Source organism: Phascolarctos cinereus, unplaced genomic scaffold, assembly GCF_003287225.1.
Source record: "Phascolarctos cinereus isolate Bilbo 61053 unplaced genomic scaffold, phaCin_HiC Scaffold_9;HRSCAF=440, whole genome shotgun sequence".
In the NCBI taxonomy this organism is placed as follows: Eukaryota; Metazoa; Chordata; class Mammalia; order Diprotodontia; family Phascolarctidae; genus Phascolarctos; species Phascolarctos cinereus.
The window spans coordinates 2,417,979-2,435,633 of NW_027556402.1; the positions used below are offsets into that span (position 1 = coordinate 2,417,979).

Genomic DNA, 17,655 nt, shown 5'->3' on the forward strand with positions numbered 1-17,655 from the left:
GCAGTCCTTACACCTTCCTCTTCTTCATTCACACTGTAATCCAGGCAGAACGGATTTTTTCATGTTCCTCACTCCCATCTCTGCGCATTTTCCTTGGCTCTCCGGCATGCCTCCCCCTCCCAGATCTGATCCCTTCCTTCATTACTCAGAGGCTCAGATGCCTCCATCTACCTGAAGCCTTTCCTGACCTCAGCCAATGGCTCCCTGCCTTCGTGCCTTCCCCAACACCGCCTTGTTTTTATTCTGTATGCGTTATGTTAGTTACGTAAAGACACATAGACGGGGAGAGACTACAGAGTTCCGTATATCTGTCTCTTCCACAGAAGCAATTTTCTTGAAGGTTCTATTAAGCGCATACTATGTTCGGGGGCACTGTGCTAAGCCCTGGGAAGCTAAGAGTTACTGACTTCGGGGATCAATGAAGTCTTTCTGGAAAAACTCAGCCAACATTTATTAAGCTCCTACTGTGTACCAGGCACCGTGTTAAGTGCTGGGAACACAAAGAAAGGCAACAATACAGCCTGCCCTCAAGGAGCTTCCAGTCTAATGGAAGAGACAACATGCCAATAACTAGGACAAACTACAGACGAATAAACGAGATAACCAACAGAGGCGGGACCCTAGAGCTGGGGACACGTCAAAGGCCATGGAACTATTTCCTTTTGGCCTTCGGGCCCCCCACACCTAGTTCAGCTCCTGGCACCCAGCAGGTGTTTAATCCGTGGCGTCAATGAAGTGGCTTTGGTAGGATTCAGAGGACCTTGAATCAACGCCGGCTTGTGGCTGAATCCAGGCTCTGCCCACCTACTCGCTGGGTGGCCTTGGGCAGGTGCTTTCCCCTCCTCGGCCTCCGTTTCCTCTATAAAACCAGGGGCTTGGTGTAGGTGGCATCTGCGGGCCGGCTCTGGATCTACGAGGCTAGAGGTGACCTTGGACAAGTCCTTTCTTCCGGCTGGTCTCGAGTGTCCTCTCTCACCTGGGGGGGGGGCTGGCGGCCCCCTCCCGGCTCCGCAGGCTCCAAAGCGTCTGTTGCAGCAGCCAGGGCCGACCCAGACCCTCCTCTCGGCCCTTCCCGACAGTGGCCACCAGAGGGCAGGTGGGGAGCCCTCCGCTTAGCCAACCAACTCCATGTCAACGGAGTTCTGCCCTGGCCGGGGGACAGGGAGGCGTCTGGGGCTGAGCTCAGAGTTGGGGCTGGGGCTTCCGAGGAAGATGCCGCGGTCCAGGGGGCCCCGCCTCGTCCCCCACTGCTGCTGCTGCTGCTCCTGCTGCTCCCCGAGGCACTGTCCACAGGTGAGGGCTGAACTGAGGTGGGGGCTGCGGGCTGGGAGCGAGGGGACACTGGCCTCCGAGCTCCAGCACAGGACATCTCTGCCGAGGATGTCAGTCTCCCAAACTTCACACTACCCCCGTGTCTAACCCATCCCCACATCTCTGCCAGCTCTATCCGTGTCCACGTGTCTGGGGAGGGGGAAGGGAGCTCTCCTTACCCATTCTTGGGAACGGACCCCCCCTCTTCCTGGCAACCCTGCAGCTGCTTTCCGGGATAGGGGGCTCTGAAGCCTTGGGTTGGAGGTGGGGGGAGGGGAGCGGCCCACTCGGAGAATCCGCCCCCTGCCCTGGACTGGCCGAGCTGCAAGGGTCCGGCCAGGAAGGGGGGACGGCAAGAAATTTGTCGCACTTAGCTGGGAGTTCCCTCCTCTCTTCCAACACGAGCGCGCGCGAGCGCGCACACACACACACACACACACACAACACCCGACCTGGAAAAAAGGGGTGTGATGGGGGCTATGAGGAAGAGCAGGGCTGGCCCGAACTCACCCACAATCAGTGACAGGGTCGGAATTGGAACCCAGGTCCTTTGACTCCAGAGGGCTCTTTGTAGGACTTTCATAGGGTCGAATCCTTTCTCCCAGACTCCAAAGGGCAGAGAGCTAAGAGCAGTGTACTTTTGAAGGCCTGAGGTAAAAAAAAAAAAAAGTGCTGCTCATAAGAGTTGTCCCCCAGGGGAATTAGCTGCTGGGGGAGGCGATGAGGTCCCCTTCCCTGGAAGACTTCAAAGGGAGGCTGGGGAGCATTTGGGGGACAGGTTGGGGGGGGGTTCTGAGACATCAAGCAGGACTGCTGCAGGGTGTGAAAGGAAGGAACCTAGAAGTAAGACACAGGCTGGGGAGAAAGGGAGCCATGGCAGGAATAGGGGGGCAGGCAGCCAGGTAGATGTGCTCTGCCTGGACAGCTCTCCTTCCTTGGAGGTGCGTGAGTAAAGGATGGATGGGCCGCCTTCTGGGGATGAGGTCGAGGGCAGTCTACTTCTCCTAGGGGCTGGGCCATGGGGGCCTAGTGGTCTCTTCCGATTCTAGATTCTTTGATATGACAAATGTGGTAGTTGGTGGTGCAGGAAAACAGAGAGATGGTGAAGATGCTGGTCGCAGTGATGACGGAGACCGCTAGGTGGTGCTGTTGAGACTCAGGAAGACCTGAGTTTGAATCCTGTCTGGGACACATCCTAGCCGGGCAGGTCACTTTGGGGGGGACCAGGAATGGCCTCCTGCAGAAAGGGCCACCCCTCCAACAGGATGGCGTGCTTTGGGGAGGTTGGCGTCTGACCTCCTGCTGTGGTGGGGGCAAGTGTGGACGTGTGTCCCTACAGCCAGTGGTGCTCCCTCCTCTACATGTCCCTCTGCCTCAGTTTCCTCATCTGTAAGATGAGGAGTTGGACTAGCCGCCTCTGGGGTCCCTTTTAGTGCTTAAACACGATCTGAAATCGTGTTTTTATGCAGTTAATTCCTCTGTGCCTCAGTTTCCTCATCTGTTCAATAAGACTGTTGGACTAGATCATTTCTAAGGCTCCCAGCCCAGCCCAGATCTAGGCTTCTAGGAGAGTGTGATTTCTCTGGGCCTTGGTTTTCTCATCTCTAACGTGGGGATAATAACACCTGAAGTCTTCTTTCCAAGGGGTCATGAGGCTCCATGAGATGTGTCAGGCACCCTGCGGGCTGGGAGATGCCTGCCTGATCTGCAGAGGCAGAGATCACACCTCCACTGTTTCTCTGAGTGGCCTCGTGGAAAGCTGGCAGGCCTGACTGGCATACTGCTAGGGTCATGCCCCACTGGGCCATGCTTTTCATCTCTTGTCCACCCTGACCAGTCTCTCCTTTTCCGTGAGTTGCCCAGAATCTGCCCAACATAATGATAACCATAACCAAAGACAGGCTTGCTCAGGGCCCCTTGGGAGTCTATGCCCTTGGAAGAACAAAGCCTCTGCTGGTGCCCATCACAGGGGAGCAAGGCCCTCATGCCAGCTTTGGGCCTGTCAGGAGAGCAGGGCCCAGGTCTGCTGGTCAGACGCTGCCTGGTGAAAAGGCCCAGCTGCCTGGCCAGTGTGTGTGTACCAGCTTAGAGGACCAGGGGCCGACCTGGGTGCAGGGTCTGATGGGGCCAGAAGGAGCCATGGGAGCTGCTAGCTTGCCAGAAGAATCTGTTTGCTCTGGCTTCCTGCTGGCAGAGGCTTTGCAGACAGCTTTCCATCCTTAGTGTCTTCTCTGGGCTGCCACCTTCCCCTGGCCGTCAGTGGGTGTGGAGAGGATGCCCACACCAAGCCCGGTATCTGAAACTCGGTCAAGGCTTCAAACCGTGAGGCTGACCATTTCCGCCTCATCTGTTGTTGGGGGTGCTCCAGGTTCTTGGCGTGGTCCTTGGGCCCAGATGACTAGGCACTGATTGTCCAGGGAACAGACTTAGGGCCAGCTCTGGGTTCCAATGTTTGCCGTGAGCAGCGCCAGGGCCCCCAGCCAGAGAGGGGCCGGCACCAAGCCCCCGCTTTTCCCCAGGGCCTGCCTCCACTTCCCATGCGCACTTCCTGGAGGAAGCTTCTGCTGACAGCGTTCTCTTTTCCAATACCTTGTAGAAAGGGCGTGGGTGGGGGCTCTTCTCCATCTCCTCCCCTCAGGTCTGGCATGGCCAGAATGGTGTGGGCCAGGCTCTCCTTCCTCAGGGGCTGGCTCCCGAGAGCTCAGGGGAGACAGCAAACCTCCCGTGCTGGGGAAAATCCAAGAAACACGCGCTGCCCCAAATGAGCCATGGGCTTCCGCAGACTCCAGACCCAGAGCACCAGGGACCCCCACAGCCTTCTCAGGCACACATCCCCACAGGTTCCCGGGCGCTAGAGTGGAGAGGCGTCAGGGTCACCCAGTCCAGCTTTCTCACGTGATCCAGGGGACGCTGTAGCTAAGAATCTTCCAAGCTGGGAGTGAGTGCTGGAGGAGGCAGATGTGGGAAGGTTTGATGCCAGGAAGACACGCCTAACAGAGGCATCCCAAAGTGGAACGGGGCGCCTGGAGAGGTCTCCTCTGGGGGACTCCAAGCAGGTGCCGGATGTGTTTCCATTCGGGTATGGTCTGCCCTGTGGGGACTTTTCTATGGCTGCCCACTGGGCTCCTGATACAATTCAAATGGCCTTAGACAGCAGGACTGGTGACCTCAAGGTCGGGTAAGCATATCAGCCGTTTGGAGGCTGATGTTCACAAACGGGAGCAGGTAAAGTCTGACAGAGTTTCACTTCCTGGGATGACATTTTACTATGTAAGATCATTACTCTAGCCCCTCTTCCACCTCTCCCCCCCCACCCCGTTCTCTAAGTTCTGGAGACTAAGTCTCCACTTAGTCTGGACCACTAAGTCCTGGACTAGCATTAATAAAGGACAGAAGGGAAAGACAGGGGGGCAGAGGGACACCTGGTCCCAGGGCCGTCTCTGGGGCAGGAATGGGGTCCAAGGCTGAGTATGGGGCCAGGGTCTCAGGCTGAACTCCTGAGTCTTACAGGAAATCACCTGGGTGAGGGTGGGGAGACGACGTTGGGTGAAAGGGCTGGGATGAAGCTGACGCCCCAAGTATGAGCAGGCGCCCTTGGAAGGGGCTGCTTCTGAGGCAGACCTTTCTCTGTGGAGTATTTGGAGACTTGGGAAGCAGCTTCCTCCTCACCCTATGAAGCCCGAGTAGTCCCATCTGACGGGAAGGAGCCGGAGCTCACAGAAGCTCAGTGATGTGCCCAAGGTCACGCAGCTGGGCAAAGAGGAAGCCCAGAACAAGGGAGAGCTCTTCGCCTGGGCCACATCTCCCCTGTGTCCTGGATGAGCCTGCAAGGCCCCTTCCCTGCTGGCCTCCAGCAGGGCTTTTATTTTGCTCCTTGTCAGGCACCTCGGCTGGACCAAGGCGGCATGTTGGGGTCCAGATGGAAAAGACCCATTGCTAGGGATATAGAAGCTCCCCCCACCTGCACCCGTGAGCCCCTGGTCTATTCCTCCGGGTCTGGAGCTGCCCAGTCCTCCACATAGCCAAGGGGATGTCAGGGGGGACCTGGGCCCATGTCTTCCTGACTCCAAAGCCCGGGTCACTGACTCTCATTTAACTAAAAATCAAAACAAAAGCCCACCTTTCTCCAGTGATTTCAGCTTTACCTGCATCTCACTCAGAATGCCCCAACGACAGAGGCTCCACGCTGCCAGCATTGGGGAAAGAGTGAAAACCGGGAGTCAGAAGAAGTCTCAGGGCCATTTCTGCTGCCAGCACCCAGTGGCTTTGGAACCTGGGCCAAATCACACACCTGAGACTCACTTTGCTCCTCCGCAAAATGGGCCAAGGACACCTGGCGTACCTGCCTCATGGAGTATGGCAAGGATCAAATGACTCAGCATGTTAAAAATTTTCTGCAAACCCTTAAGCACTGATGAGGATATTTATATTACAAATGGAAATAGTTATGTATTATTATATATAATATTATATATAAAGAATATAACTATAATAATTATTAGAGTTAATATGATAGTTATATAATATAAATACTTACAAAACATAAAATACTATTGTATTATAAATATAGTCATATTATGTTATGAATATAGTTTATATTTATAATACAGCTATAACTATTTATAATATACTATTACAAATATAGATATTTATAACATAATTTATAATATAATAAATATTTAAATTCTATTATACGTACAAATATTTATACCATATACAGGCATATTAATATAACATACAAATACAATTATTTATATTACAAATATAAACAAAGAAATATTAAGTATTATAGTGAAAGGGTTTGGGTTTTTTTGCTTTTTAATTTTGCTTTTATCTTTTTAGCTTTGCTTTTAAACTTTGTTTTACTGCTACGCGTTATGTGTACATCATTTTCACTTCCAACAATATCCATCCCCAGTATCCGACCCAGCAAACTGCCGGATAAAATAAAAGAGAAAGAAGGACGAGCCTTTCGGCAAATTGAGCAATCTCGGAATCAGGTGCTGGGGCTCACTGTCCTAAAGCTAGGCCCCGCCCCGTCCCCCTCTCAGAGTTTGTCCCCCAGCACTTGGAGTGCCCTCTTCCTTATAACCACCTCAGGCTCTGCAGAGGCTGGGCTCAGACTTAGCTCTGATTCTGTTCATCTGACCAAGCTGACACCCAGATGTGGCTAGAGGAGCCTTAGCCGCACCTGGGCTGGTTCCTGCAGGGGCATCAATGGTGAACTGGCTGCACAACTCGGCTTGTGCTTATCCTCTGGTCTGGTGTCCTGGATATGTGGATGGGATGTTCTCCTGACCTTTCAAAACTGACAGAAGCAGAGCTGCCAATTCTGCTACTTAAAATGAAAGAACAAATGCTTAATCAAAGGACAGTTGTCATTGAGAGAGAGTGCTGGGCCCTCTCCCCTTACCTGGCACATTGTAATTCCCAGATGTCTTCAGAAAACGAGAGAGGTGAGAGGAAGAGAGGGAGAGAGAGAGTCAGAAGGGGACAGAAGAGGATAGAGTGGGGAGAGCAAGGGGGACAGAGAGGAGGAGAGGGAGAGGGGGGGAGGGGGGAGAGAGACGCACACAGAGACAGAGACAGAGAGAGACAGAGAGACAGAGAGAGACACAGAGAGAGAGAGAGACTGAGGCTGCTGTTTACCTCTCCTAGACTCTGCAAACTCCGAGTCTCTCCGAGGCCCTCCCCTCACATGCCGTCATTACCGCTGTCCTGGAAGCAGGGTCCCCAGCCTTCCCTTCATAGGGAGCAGCCTTAGAGGCGCATGAGCCTGTGTGAAAGAGTATGTACTGATCTGCACCCAAAGCTCCCCGTCTGCCCCGTAGAGGATAGAAGGAGGTGCATGCAGTCTTGTCTTGGTCGTTATAATTGGCCAGCTTTCAGTTCGGGTTTCTTGTTCGTTCCGTCGACATTGCCCTCCTCGTCCTGCACATTCTTTTCCTGGTTCTGCTCCCTTCACTTTGCATCAGTTCTTAAATGCCTCCATATTCTCTGTCTCCATCATTTGCTGCAGGGCAGCAGTATTACATTACCGCAACACGCCATATTTTCTTTGGCTGTTTCCCAGATGATGGCATCTACTTTGTTTCTAGGTGGTCTACCTGACCACCGTAAAAATGTCACTAGAGATATCACGGCAGATGTGAGACCCGTCTTTCTGACTCTGACCTCTGTGGGGTGTGTGCCCGGCAGCAGGAGCTCGAGGTTAGAAGAGCTGGGTATTGGAGCCATTTCTTGGCATAATTCCAAATTTCAGCTATGATTGTCATTCTGACTACTTGGTGGTGGTATGACCTTGGGTGAGACAGGTCATTTCTCTGAACCTCAGTTTCCTCAAGAATAACATTAGGCTAATAATGCCATTAGTACCTACCTCGGGGACTGTGAGGGTCAAACGAGGTCATGTGTGTCAAAAGGGCTTTGCCAACCTTAAGGTGCCGAGTGACAGTCAGCCAGCTGACACTTGCGCTAGCTCCAAGCTAGCACCATCCAGAGAAGGCCACTGGCTTCCCCAGGCTTGCACCCCACAGCACCCTCAGCATTCCCACGTAGTGTCCTTGCTCCGTGCACAGGGTGCCAGGATACTTTGGGCCCCTGGGTGCTTCACAGCTCTAGGCTGTTGGCTATTCCCAAGAGGAACTGATGTGATGCCTTCATCCTTTCTTCCCTCCAGCTGCCAGCCAAGCGTCTGCCAAGAGCAAGAGGCCGAAGGAGCCCGGAGAGAACAAAATCAAGCCGTCCAACAAGCGAGGGAAGCCGACCCTGGCCCCCGGGAAGGACAGGGACTCTGTGGCCTCCGTGCCCAAGACCTCATCCATCATGATGCAGGTGATGGAGAAGGGGCGCTTCCAGAAGCCAGCCGCCACGCTGAGCCTGGCCGCTGGCCAGACTCTGGAGCTGAGGTGCAAAGGGAACAAGATAGAGTGGAATTACCCTGAGTACCTGGACACCTTCAAGGACTCCCGGCTCAGGTAAGCCTTGCTGCTTCCTCTTGGGCTGGGCCAGGCCGACCTCTGCGCTCGTCCTTCACTGAGGTCACCCGGGGACTGAGGCCAGAGGGAACGCTGGCAATTTTTAGCTAGAATGGATTTCTTTTGTTCTGTTAAAACTACTCTAGTTTGCTGAGATCTTGGAGTGAGAAATACTGCTTTTTAGCTAGAATTTCTTTCTTTCATTCAGGTAAAATGATTCCAATTAGCCAGAATCTTGGTCCAAATGAAGAGCTCCCATTTTAGGGCAAGCCTTTGGAAGTGCCGAGGCTCCCCTGGGCCACCAAGGGAGAGGATTCCGTTCTGTCACTGGTCACATCAGAGCCAGCGTGGGGTTGGGGAGGGAATACTGTTTGTTCTCAGGAGATCTGAGTTCTCCCCCAGGCACCAACAGTTAGGAGCTTGATGACGATGGCCGGCCTCAGTGTCATCCAGCTGCCTGCTTCACCAGCATGTTCCGAGGGTCTAGGGAGAGAAGGCCCGGCTGGCTCTTTGCAGGCTCGAATGTCTAAGAGAGCCGTGGGATGTTTTGAAAGGAATTCGGATTGGTCACCATGGCCTCTCGGGTTGGGAGGGAGCTGGGGCCACCAGCCCTCTTTTTACACGTCAGGAAACTGAGGCCCGGAGAGGGGCAGTGATTTGCCCAATCTTTCCTACGTGAGAGCCGTAACAGCTGACATTTCAAAAGGTTTGCAAAGCACTTTCCAGGCATTAGAGCCTCTCAAAGAGCCCTGGAAAGGAGGCGCTCCCTCTCACTGCCCCGAGGGGAAGGCTGAGGTGGAGGGCAGGACCCTGGCCAGGGGCCCAAGGCCACAAAGTGCCAGAGGCAGTGCCCAGCCCGGTGTCTCCAGGCCCTTAACCAGCTGCCCTGAACTGTTCTGAACTCCGGCCTCAGTTTTCTCCAAAGGCCTTGAACCCAACGGGCTGAGAAGTTCTGTTGAGGCTCTAAGAATTCTGAGACTTTCAGGAATATCTCGGGAGGGAGGAGAACCCTCACCTGGCCACAGGCTTCCTTACCTGCCCAGGTGTGGGGCCTGGGAACCAGCTGGGGCTTCTGCTGCTGGGAGTTATCTTTAGGGAGTCGAGAAGCCAGGGGTCCTTCGCTCTAAGAAGTCCCTCCACCCACTTGGTCCAGCCCTGCCTGAGGCTCAGAGAAACGGAGACACTCGGTGGTGGTCATACCACAAGTATCAAAATGAGACTTTCAAACCTGGGTCCTCCTGACTCCCAGTTTAGCCCTCTTTGCTTGATGCCATACAGGCTAAAGAGGGGAAAGGTAGCGGACAGGATAAGGCTTGGGTGTCAGGAGGACCAGGGTTCAAATCCCGCCTCAGGCATGTAGTAGCTGTACAATTCTGTGAAGTCACTTTCTCGCTTCCCCACCTCACTTTCCCTGTCTGTACAATGGGACTAACGATATAGCACTTACCTCCCAGAGCTGTGAGGACCAAATAAAACTGCACACTGCATATGCATTCTGCCATACAGATGCCAGCTGCTATTAATTTTCTAAAATAATTTTTAAAAACATTGGCCTGAAACACCCTGGAAGGACTACTGTGTGTTTTAGTATGATCTAATTTACATCATACTGTATAACTTAGTCTGTCAATAAGCAGTGATTGAGGGCCTACTATGTGCCAGGCACTGTACTAAGCACTGGGAATACAAAGAAAGGCCAAAGACCCCCCTGCCCTCGAGGAGCTTACAGTCTAATAGGGGAGACCCCAGGAAAACAGCTGTGTACAGATCAGCTCTCTACAGGGTCAACATGGCGAAGGCACTAGACTGAAGCAGACTGGGAGAGGCTTCCTGCACAAGGTGGGATTTTAGTCAGGACTTGAAGGAAGCCAGGAGCTGGAGATGACGGGGGAGAGCATGCCAGACGTGGGGGGACAGACCCAGCAGCACAGAGTGAACGCCGAGGAATCAACGAGCGGGCTCACCATCGTTTGGTGGGCGAGCAGCCATGAGGCCAGTGTTAAGGGAATCCTGAGATCTTGGGATGTAGGCGGGGATCCATCCTACCATGTTAGTGATGGTCATCTGGACTTTCTGAATACTTCCAGTAACAGGGCGCTCGCCTCCTTTCACTGCTCAGCCAGCAGTGTATTTTGAAGAGCTTTCCGACCCTCCCAACCTCTTTTTCTCGTGTCCTGTAAATGATCTCTCAGCTTCGCTTCGCTCTTCCTCAATCGCTTTCCCCAAAGTGACGCGGGCTGCCTTTCCCAGTGGTGTCGGACGGCCCTATGGACTCCCTGGCAGGCCACAGAACCAGCCCTGGGACTGGCGATGGGGGGGCTCAAGCTTGCCAGGACCGGCAGAGCCAAGGCTGGGTTTGATCCTCAGTCTGTCAGCATAGCGGCTCTGACCATTCCTCCCTTGGATGCCACCGGATAGCGGGCCATACGGGACAGGCCGGCGAGTGGAAGGGCAGTCCCAGGACCCCAGAGTTAGAAGAGAGCACGAAGAAATCCTTCTAGGACACAGCCAACAAGTGGATCCCTGGGCTCTGCTGGAAGGTCTCCTGGGCGGGAAGCCCGTTCCTCTCTGAGATGACTCTCGCTGATGTGAGGCTCTTTCCCCAACACCCAGCCTAAATCTCTCTGCTCCTTCTCCCCACTGATCGGGGTTCTCCCTTCTCTTTGGGGTCAAGCAGAACGAGACTGATCCATGATCCAGATGATAGTCTTTTGGGTACTTGGAAGAAATTCTCATAGCTTCCTGACTCTTCTCTCCTCCAAGCTAAACATCTCCTTCTCCTTCTCATAGGGCATGGAGGCCAGGCTCTTCATCATCCTGGCTGCCCTCCCTGGACCCTCTCCAGCTTGTCAGTGTCCTACTCAATGTGGAAGGGACACATAAAGCCACAGAAAAGCCGACCCCAGCTCTAGCTTGTCCTTGCCACTAACTAGAGGCGTGATTAAGACACAGAGCTAAGGCAAAACTAGCTGCAAGGCCTGGGAAGACAGGGAGACAGAGTCCAGTCTGATGTTGGGGAAAAAAAAACTCCCTAAAAATCAGTGCTGTCCCAAAGTGCAGTGAAGGTACTGAGTTCCACATCATGGGAGGTATGCAAGCACAGGCTGGGGCTGTTGTAGAGAGGATTCCTGCTTTGGGACAGATTGTCCTCCTTGGCCTCTGAGGTCCCTTCCAATTTGTTATTCCAGAATATTCTGCTCTCTTCAGTTTCCTGTATCTAGACTGACTGGTCTCTCATAGGAAGGGAGGGAGAGTTCTATGAGTGTGGGTCTGAAGTGAGCAGAGCTGAGCTACCACATCTCAGCTCTGCTCCTGGGGTCGTTGGCAGGTAACATCTGCTCTCTGGGCCTCAGTTTCCTCACCAGTAGAATGAAGGGGTTGTGCCAGATGGTCAGCTCTAGCTCTTGTCACAGCCCTGGCTTTCATAGCACAATAGGAATTGTCTGGATAAAGAAATAGCACTCCTTTTAACTGAATGAGGCACAGTGAGGACTCTAGCACTGTGACCCAGGGGGATGTCAGCACACCATGCCACAAGCACACACCAGTGAGCTGGGTTACACTCAGCTCTAGGCTGGAGCACTGGGGGGCAGTCTGACCTCACGTGAAGCCCTCTCAGGGGCTGCCCAGGGATCTCCAAGGAAGAGGACATGGAATCCAAAGACCTAACTGCCAGGAATCTTGGACAGTGGGGTGTTTGCCCCCACACCATCTGGGCATTTGGTGATAAGTCCTAAAGAAACTTGCAGAATGTTAGAGCCAAAGAGGTTGTCCATGCTATCACCCTCATTTTTTTAAACTTACCTGGATTTAACTTACTGACTTTAAAATATGGAGAAGGTGGGCAGGGGAATACTGGTGAATGTTTAACAACCAGCTCCCCTCCTGCCTCAGAAAAGATGATGACATACTTTTAAGTTTAAATTACATTATTAACATTTTCTCCATCACTTTTTATACATCTAAACAATCAGTCAACCCCTAATCTGTAGTGTTGGTTGGTTTCTAAGGTGTGAACGCTCACACTGAAAATTTAACACTCAGCTCTGGTAAGACAGTGTGAACCCAGCGCCAGCACACTCCTGCGTACAGGCTACCAGGAATTCCCTAGCGCTTACCGCCCTCACACAGACAGTCCATCCAGGAGCTGGTCAGCTGCGCCAGGACTTCAGCCTGACCCGCAGTGCCGGAAGCAGACCCGACAGAACAGTAGTGGTGACCTTGAGTAAAGGCCTTAGCCAGGTTCCCTTGCTGTTCAAGCCAGCATTTCATTTTAAAGAGGAGAGTTCCCAGAGAAGTGACTGGGCCAGGGGTCACCCGGTAGGAAGCAGCAGAGATGGGCTTGAGGCCAGAGCCTCGGATGCAAATTCAACCGCACCATCATGGGCTGGGGGCAGGGAGGGGCCAGAGAGGAGCTCGCTGGGTTGGGATGCTCAGCAGCCTCAGAGGTGTTGGGCAGGGCAGCCTGACCGATGATGGGAGGCCAGGAGAGGGCTCTCTGTTGTGATTCAGATGTTTCTGGGAGCCTTGCAGAATGATGTCAGAGAGCGGGGCCCACTAGATGGCATTCAGAGGCTACTTTATGGCTGTCGGCCTTGTCTGAGGGCAGCGGCCCTCAGTGGCAGCAGGATGCCCGGCAGTGTGAACAGAGGCCAGTGGGGGTTTCTGTCTGGGGTCCAAGCCACCCTCTGCAGGAGCAGACACATATGTGAGCTGGGAAGGTGAGGGTGGAGTCTCCCCAGACCAGGGCTTACTGGGACATTTAGGTGGACTCATGGGGTCCTCTTCAGCAGGGGACTGGCTCTCCACTGGGGAAGATTGCAGTGCCTTTCATGCCAGCTCACTGTGTGTGTGTGTGGGGGGGGTTCTGGTCTGCCTTCCCATCTGGCCTCCAGAATTCCTGCCCTGTGCCCTGGGCGCTTGTCCCTCCCCCTGTTCTCCTAGGATTTGGAGGACCCCAGAATCTTATGGAGGCTGCCTCTGGTTGCTTCTCTGTCTCTTTATGTCCCCATTTCTGTCATAGAGGTCCTGTGTGACAGCTCACGCATCATTGTTGGGTGTGTGTTTGTGACGTCTTGTGCCCACGGTGCCCTTGGGGTCGGGGTCAGGGTCAGGGTGGGATTCACAGCTGGAGGGCAGCACAGAGAGAATGGAAACATGAAACAAGTCTCCCTCCCAGTCCAGGAGGGAGCCTTCGCAGAGGCCCCTGGTACAGCCAGGAGGAACCTGGGCCCAGACCCTGTGATCACACATCCGCTGCTCACCCTCGTCAGCCTTCAAGCTGGCCAGCAACACTGGGCGCCTCAAAGGACACTTGTGCCCCACTCTCCCCTGCAGCCCCAATTGTTACCGGGAGCCTCCCCCCCGAGAAGAGTCACTGGCGTGAGGTCAGAGAGTGAGCCCCTGCCAAGCCGCATCCCTCGAGAATGACCCTCCTGACACCACCTCCCATTCCCGCAGCACCTCCCAGCGGACCACACGCTCCTCCAGCTCCTGGGGAGGCGGGGCGCTTCGGGGGATCGTCAGCCCCACAGTGTAGATGAAGAAGAGGCTTACGGAGTCCGGGAGACTCTCCAGCGCCACCCAGCCCCTGAGCGCTGGAGATGGATTTGGAGCCTGGGGTCACGAATCCCAGGCCGCCGACTCCTTCCGTGACACCACAGTTGGGCGGACAGCCTGGGAAGGGGGCAGTCTGGTTCAGCCGGCTCTGCAGTCAAAGACCCTCCCTGCGGGGCTGGTGCACCTGCTTCCTAACTGGTCTCCTGATTCCAGGCTCCAATCCATCCTCCCAGGGCTGCTGATTTTTCTGTTCTTTCTTTTGTTTAAAGCACAGAGATTTTTTATTCTTTTGTTTTAGCTCCAAATCCTCTCCCTCCCCCTACTACCCCACCCACCAACCTACTGAGAAGGTAGGAAAAATAAAACTCACGACAAATATGTAGAGTCGAGCAAAACACATTTCCACATTAGCAATGTTCCTAAAATACGCAAAGAAAAAGGGAAAAAAATGTCTGCTTCAGTCGGCCCTCTGAGTCCATCCACCCTGTCTCTGGAGGAGGGCAGCATTTTTCACCAAGACCTCTTGGAAACGGTGGCGGGTCATTGCACTGATCAGACTCACCAAGTCTTTCTCGGGTGATTATAGTTACAATATTACTGTTACCGTGTAGATTGTTCCCCTGGTTCTGCTAAGTTCGCTTTGTATCAGCTCCCACGGGTCTTCCCAGGTTTTTCTAAAACTATTCCCTTCATCGTTCCTAACAGCACGGTAGTATTCCATCACATTACAATAGCTTGTTCAGCCATTCTCCAATTGACAGGCTGCTACAAATATTTTTATACATATGTGCCCTTCCTCCCCCTTTTCTAAAAACAAATTTATTAATTTATTTTTTGTTCAAAATCTCTCCCTCCTTCCCTACCCATTGAGAAAGCAAGAAATATGATGTCCATTCTACACATGAAGTCATGCAAAACATATTTCTGCATTGACCATGTTCTGGGAAAAGAAAAAAGCAAGAAAAGTGTGTTTTAGCATGCAATCTGAGACTACCAGTTCTCTATCTGCAGATTAGCATTTTCTTTTTTTTCTTACATCTTTTTAAAAAAATTTATTTTTCGTTCCAAATTCTCTCCCTCATTCCATCACCTTGCCCACCCACCAAGAAGGCAAGAAAGATGATACCCATTATACATGCAATTATGCAAAACATATTTCTGGATTAGCCATGTTCCCATCCTCCAAAAAAAAAAAAGCAAGAAAAATAAAGAACAAAAAATGCTTCAATCTGCATGAGCCCATCAGTTCTCTCTCTGGAGGTAGACAGTATTTTCACCATGAGTCCTTTGGAATTGTCGCTGGTCATTGTATTGATCAGAGCTGCAAAGTCTTTCATAGTTGATTATCTTTACAACATAGCTGTCATTACGTACATTGTTCTGGTTCTGCTCACTTCTCTCTGTATCAGTCATTCAGATCCTCCCAATTTTTCTGAACTCATCTCCTTCATCACTTCTTACAGCACAATAGTGTCCTGTCGCATTCATATGACACAATTTGTTGAAGCATTCCCCAGTTGATGGGAATCCTCTTAGTTTACAAAAACAGAGCTGTTATAAATATTTTTGTACACATTGGTCCTCTCCTATTTTTCTTGCTCTCTTTGGGAGTATAGACCTAGTAATAGTATTGCTGGATTTCAGTTTTTTTCAGGGCATTCAGTTTTCTAGCCCTTTGGGCATAGTTCCAAAATGTTCTCCAGCATAGTTGGACTAGTTCACAACTCCACCAACAGTGCGTTGGTGTACCTATTTTCCTATATCCCCTCCAGCATTTGCCATTTTGTTTTTGTCATCTTAGTTAATCCGATGGGTGTGAGGTGGTACCTCAGAATAGTTTTAATTTGTATTTCTCTAATTATTAGTGATTTACAGCATTTTTAAATATGCTATTGATAGCTTTGATTTCTTCCTCTGAAAACTTCCTGTTCACATCTGCTAACTATCGTTTGGGGAATGGCTCTTGTTCTTGTAAATTTGACTCAGTTCCTGATTCTATTTTAGAAATGAGACCTTTATCGGAGAAGCTCGCTGCAAAGTTTTTCTCCCAGTCTCTTGCTTTTCCTCTCATTTTAGCTGCATTGCTGTTGTTTGTGCAAAAACCTTTTTAATGTTATATAATCGAAATGATCAACATTACCTCCCATGAATCTCTTTGCCTCCTGTTTAGTGAAGAACTCTTTCCTCCCTCATAGATCTGACATGTGATTTCTTCCCTTCTTCACTGATAGCACTTTCTATGTCTAAATCATGAACCTACTTTGAGATAATCTTTGTGTACAATGTGAGACATTGGCCTATGCCTAGTTTCTACCAGACTTCTGTCCAGTTTACCAAACAGTTTTTGTCAAATAGTGAGTTTTTGCCCCAGTAGCTGGGGTCTTTGGGTTTCTCAAACAGTAGGTTACTGTGCACTTTCACTCGGTATATTGTGTACCTAATCCATTCCACTGATCAACTTCTCTGTTTCTTACCCAGCACCAACTTTTTTTGATGATTACAGCTTTGTAGTATGGTTTCAGATCTAGTACTGCTAGGCCCCCTTCCTTCACATTTTTTAATTGATTCCCTTGATATTCTTGACTTTTTATTCCTCCAGATGAATTTGTTATTATATTTTTCTAATTCTAGAAAGTAATTCTTTGGTAGTTTGATTGGTATGGCACTGAATGAGTAAATTAATTTAGGTAATATTGTAATTTTTATTATATTGGCTTGGCTATCCATAAGCAATAAATAATTCTTCAACAACTTAGATCTGCCTTTGTGTAAAGAGTACTTTGCGATTGTGTTCATATAGTTCCTACGTGTGCCTTGACAGTCTGCAGTTATTTTAAATGGAATTTTTCTTTTTCTTAATGTTTAGGCAATTGGGGTTAAGTGACTTGCCCAGGGTCACACAGCTAGTAAATGTCAAGTGTTTGGTCTGAGGCCAGATTTGACCTCAGATCCTCCTGACTTCAGGGCCAGTGCTCCATCCATTGTGCCACCTACCTGCCCCAGAATTTTTCTTTCTAGCTCTTCCTGCTGGATTGTGCTGGCAATATATAGAAATGTTGATTGTTTTATGGATTTATCTTATATCCTTCAATTTTGCCAAAGTTCATTGATCCAACAATTAGTTTTCTTGCTAGCTCTGGGGTTTTCTAGATAAACCATCATATCACCCACAAAAAGCGATCGTTTGCTTTTCTTGTTACTCATGCTCACTCCTTCACAATATCTTTGTGATATTTGGCCGTAACCTTCTTGCTGGTATTTTATTTAACATTTTTGCATCAATCAGGGAATTGGTCCACAGTTTTCTTCCTGTGTTGACTTCCTCTGGTTCAAGACCATATCTGCATCATAAAAGAAACTTGGTAGGACTCTTTCTTTCCCTATTTTTTCAAACAGCTTATATAGTTTTTCCCCCTATTTTTTATTCGTATTCTCCTCTTTTTTACCCCACCCCCTCCCCAAGAGTTTGTTTTGCTTCTGACCACTGCCTCTCTTAAAGCACCCTCTCTATTATCCTTCCCCTCTTTCCTTTCTACTTCCCTATTGAGTAAGATGAATTTCTGTACCTAACTCTGTATGGTTATCTTTCCTCCTTTAAACCAGTTCAGATGAAAGAGAGGTTCAAGCGTTGCTCGTTCCCTTCCATCGCTTCCATTGTATAAACTCTTTCATACACACCCGGTTTTATGAGATAATTTTCCCATTCTTCCTCTTCCTTCCCCTTTCTCCCACCGCATTTTTCTTTCTCACCCTACCATTCTTCTTTTGAAACCGTCCCAGGAAAATAGAGCCACACCCAGACCCTGTG

General features: G+C 50.9%; 1 protein-coding gene across 1 annotated transcript in view; it reads left to right on the plus strand.

Moving 5' to 3' along the window:
• Positions 1-1,110: 1,110 nt before the first annotated feature.
• Positions 1,111-17,655, plus strand: part of PDGFRL (platelet derived growth factor receptor like) — a 34,827-nt gene continuing 18,282 nt past the window's right edge. Inside the window, 3 exon segments of the mRNA XM_020976777.2 lie at positions 1,111-1,243; positions 1,246-1,293; positions 7,991-8,288. Of these exon segments, the coding sequence (XP_020832436.1) occupies positions 1,129-1,243; positions 1,246-1,293; positions 7,991-8,288 (461 nt within the window). The 5' untranslated portion in view covers positions 1,111-1,128.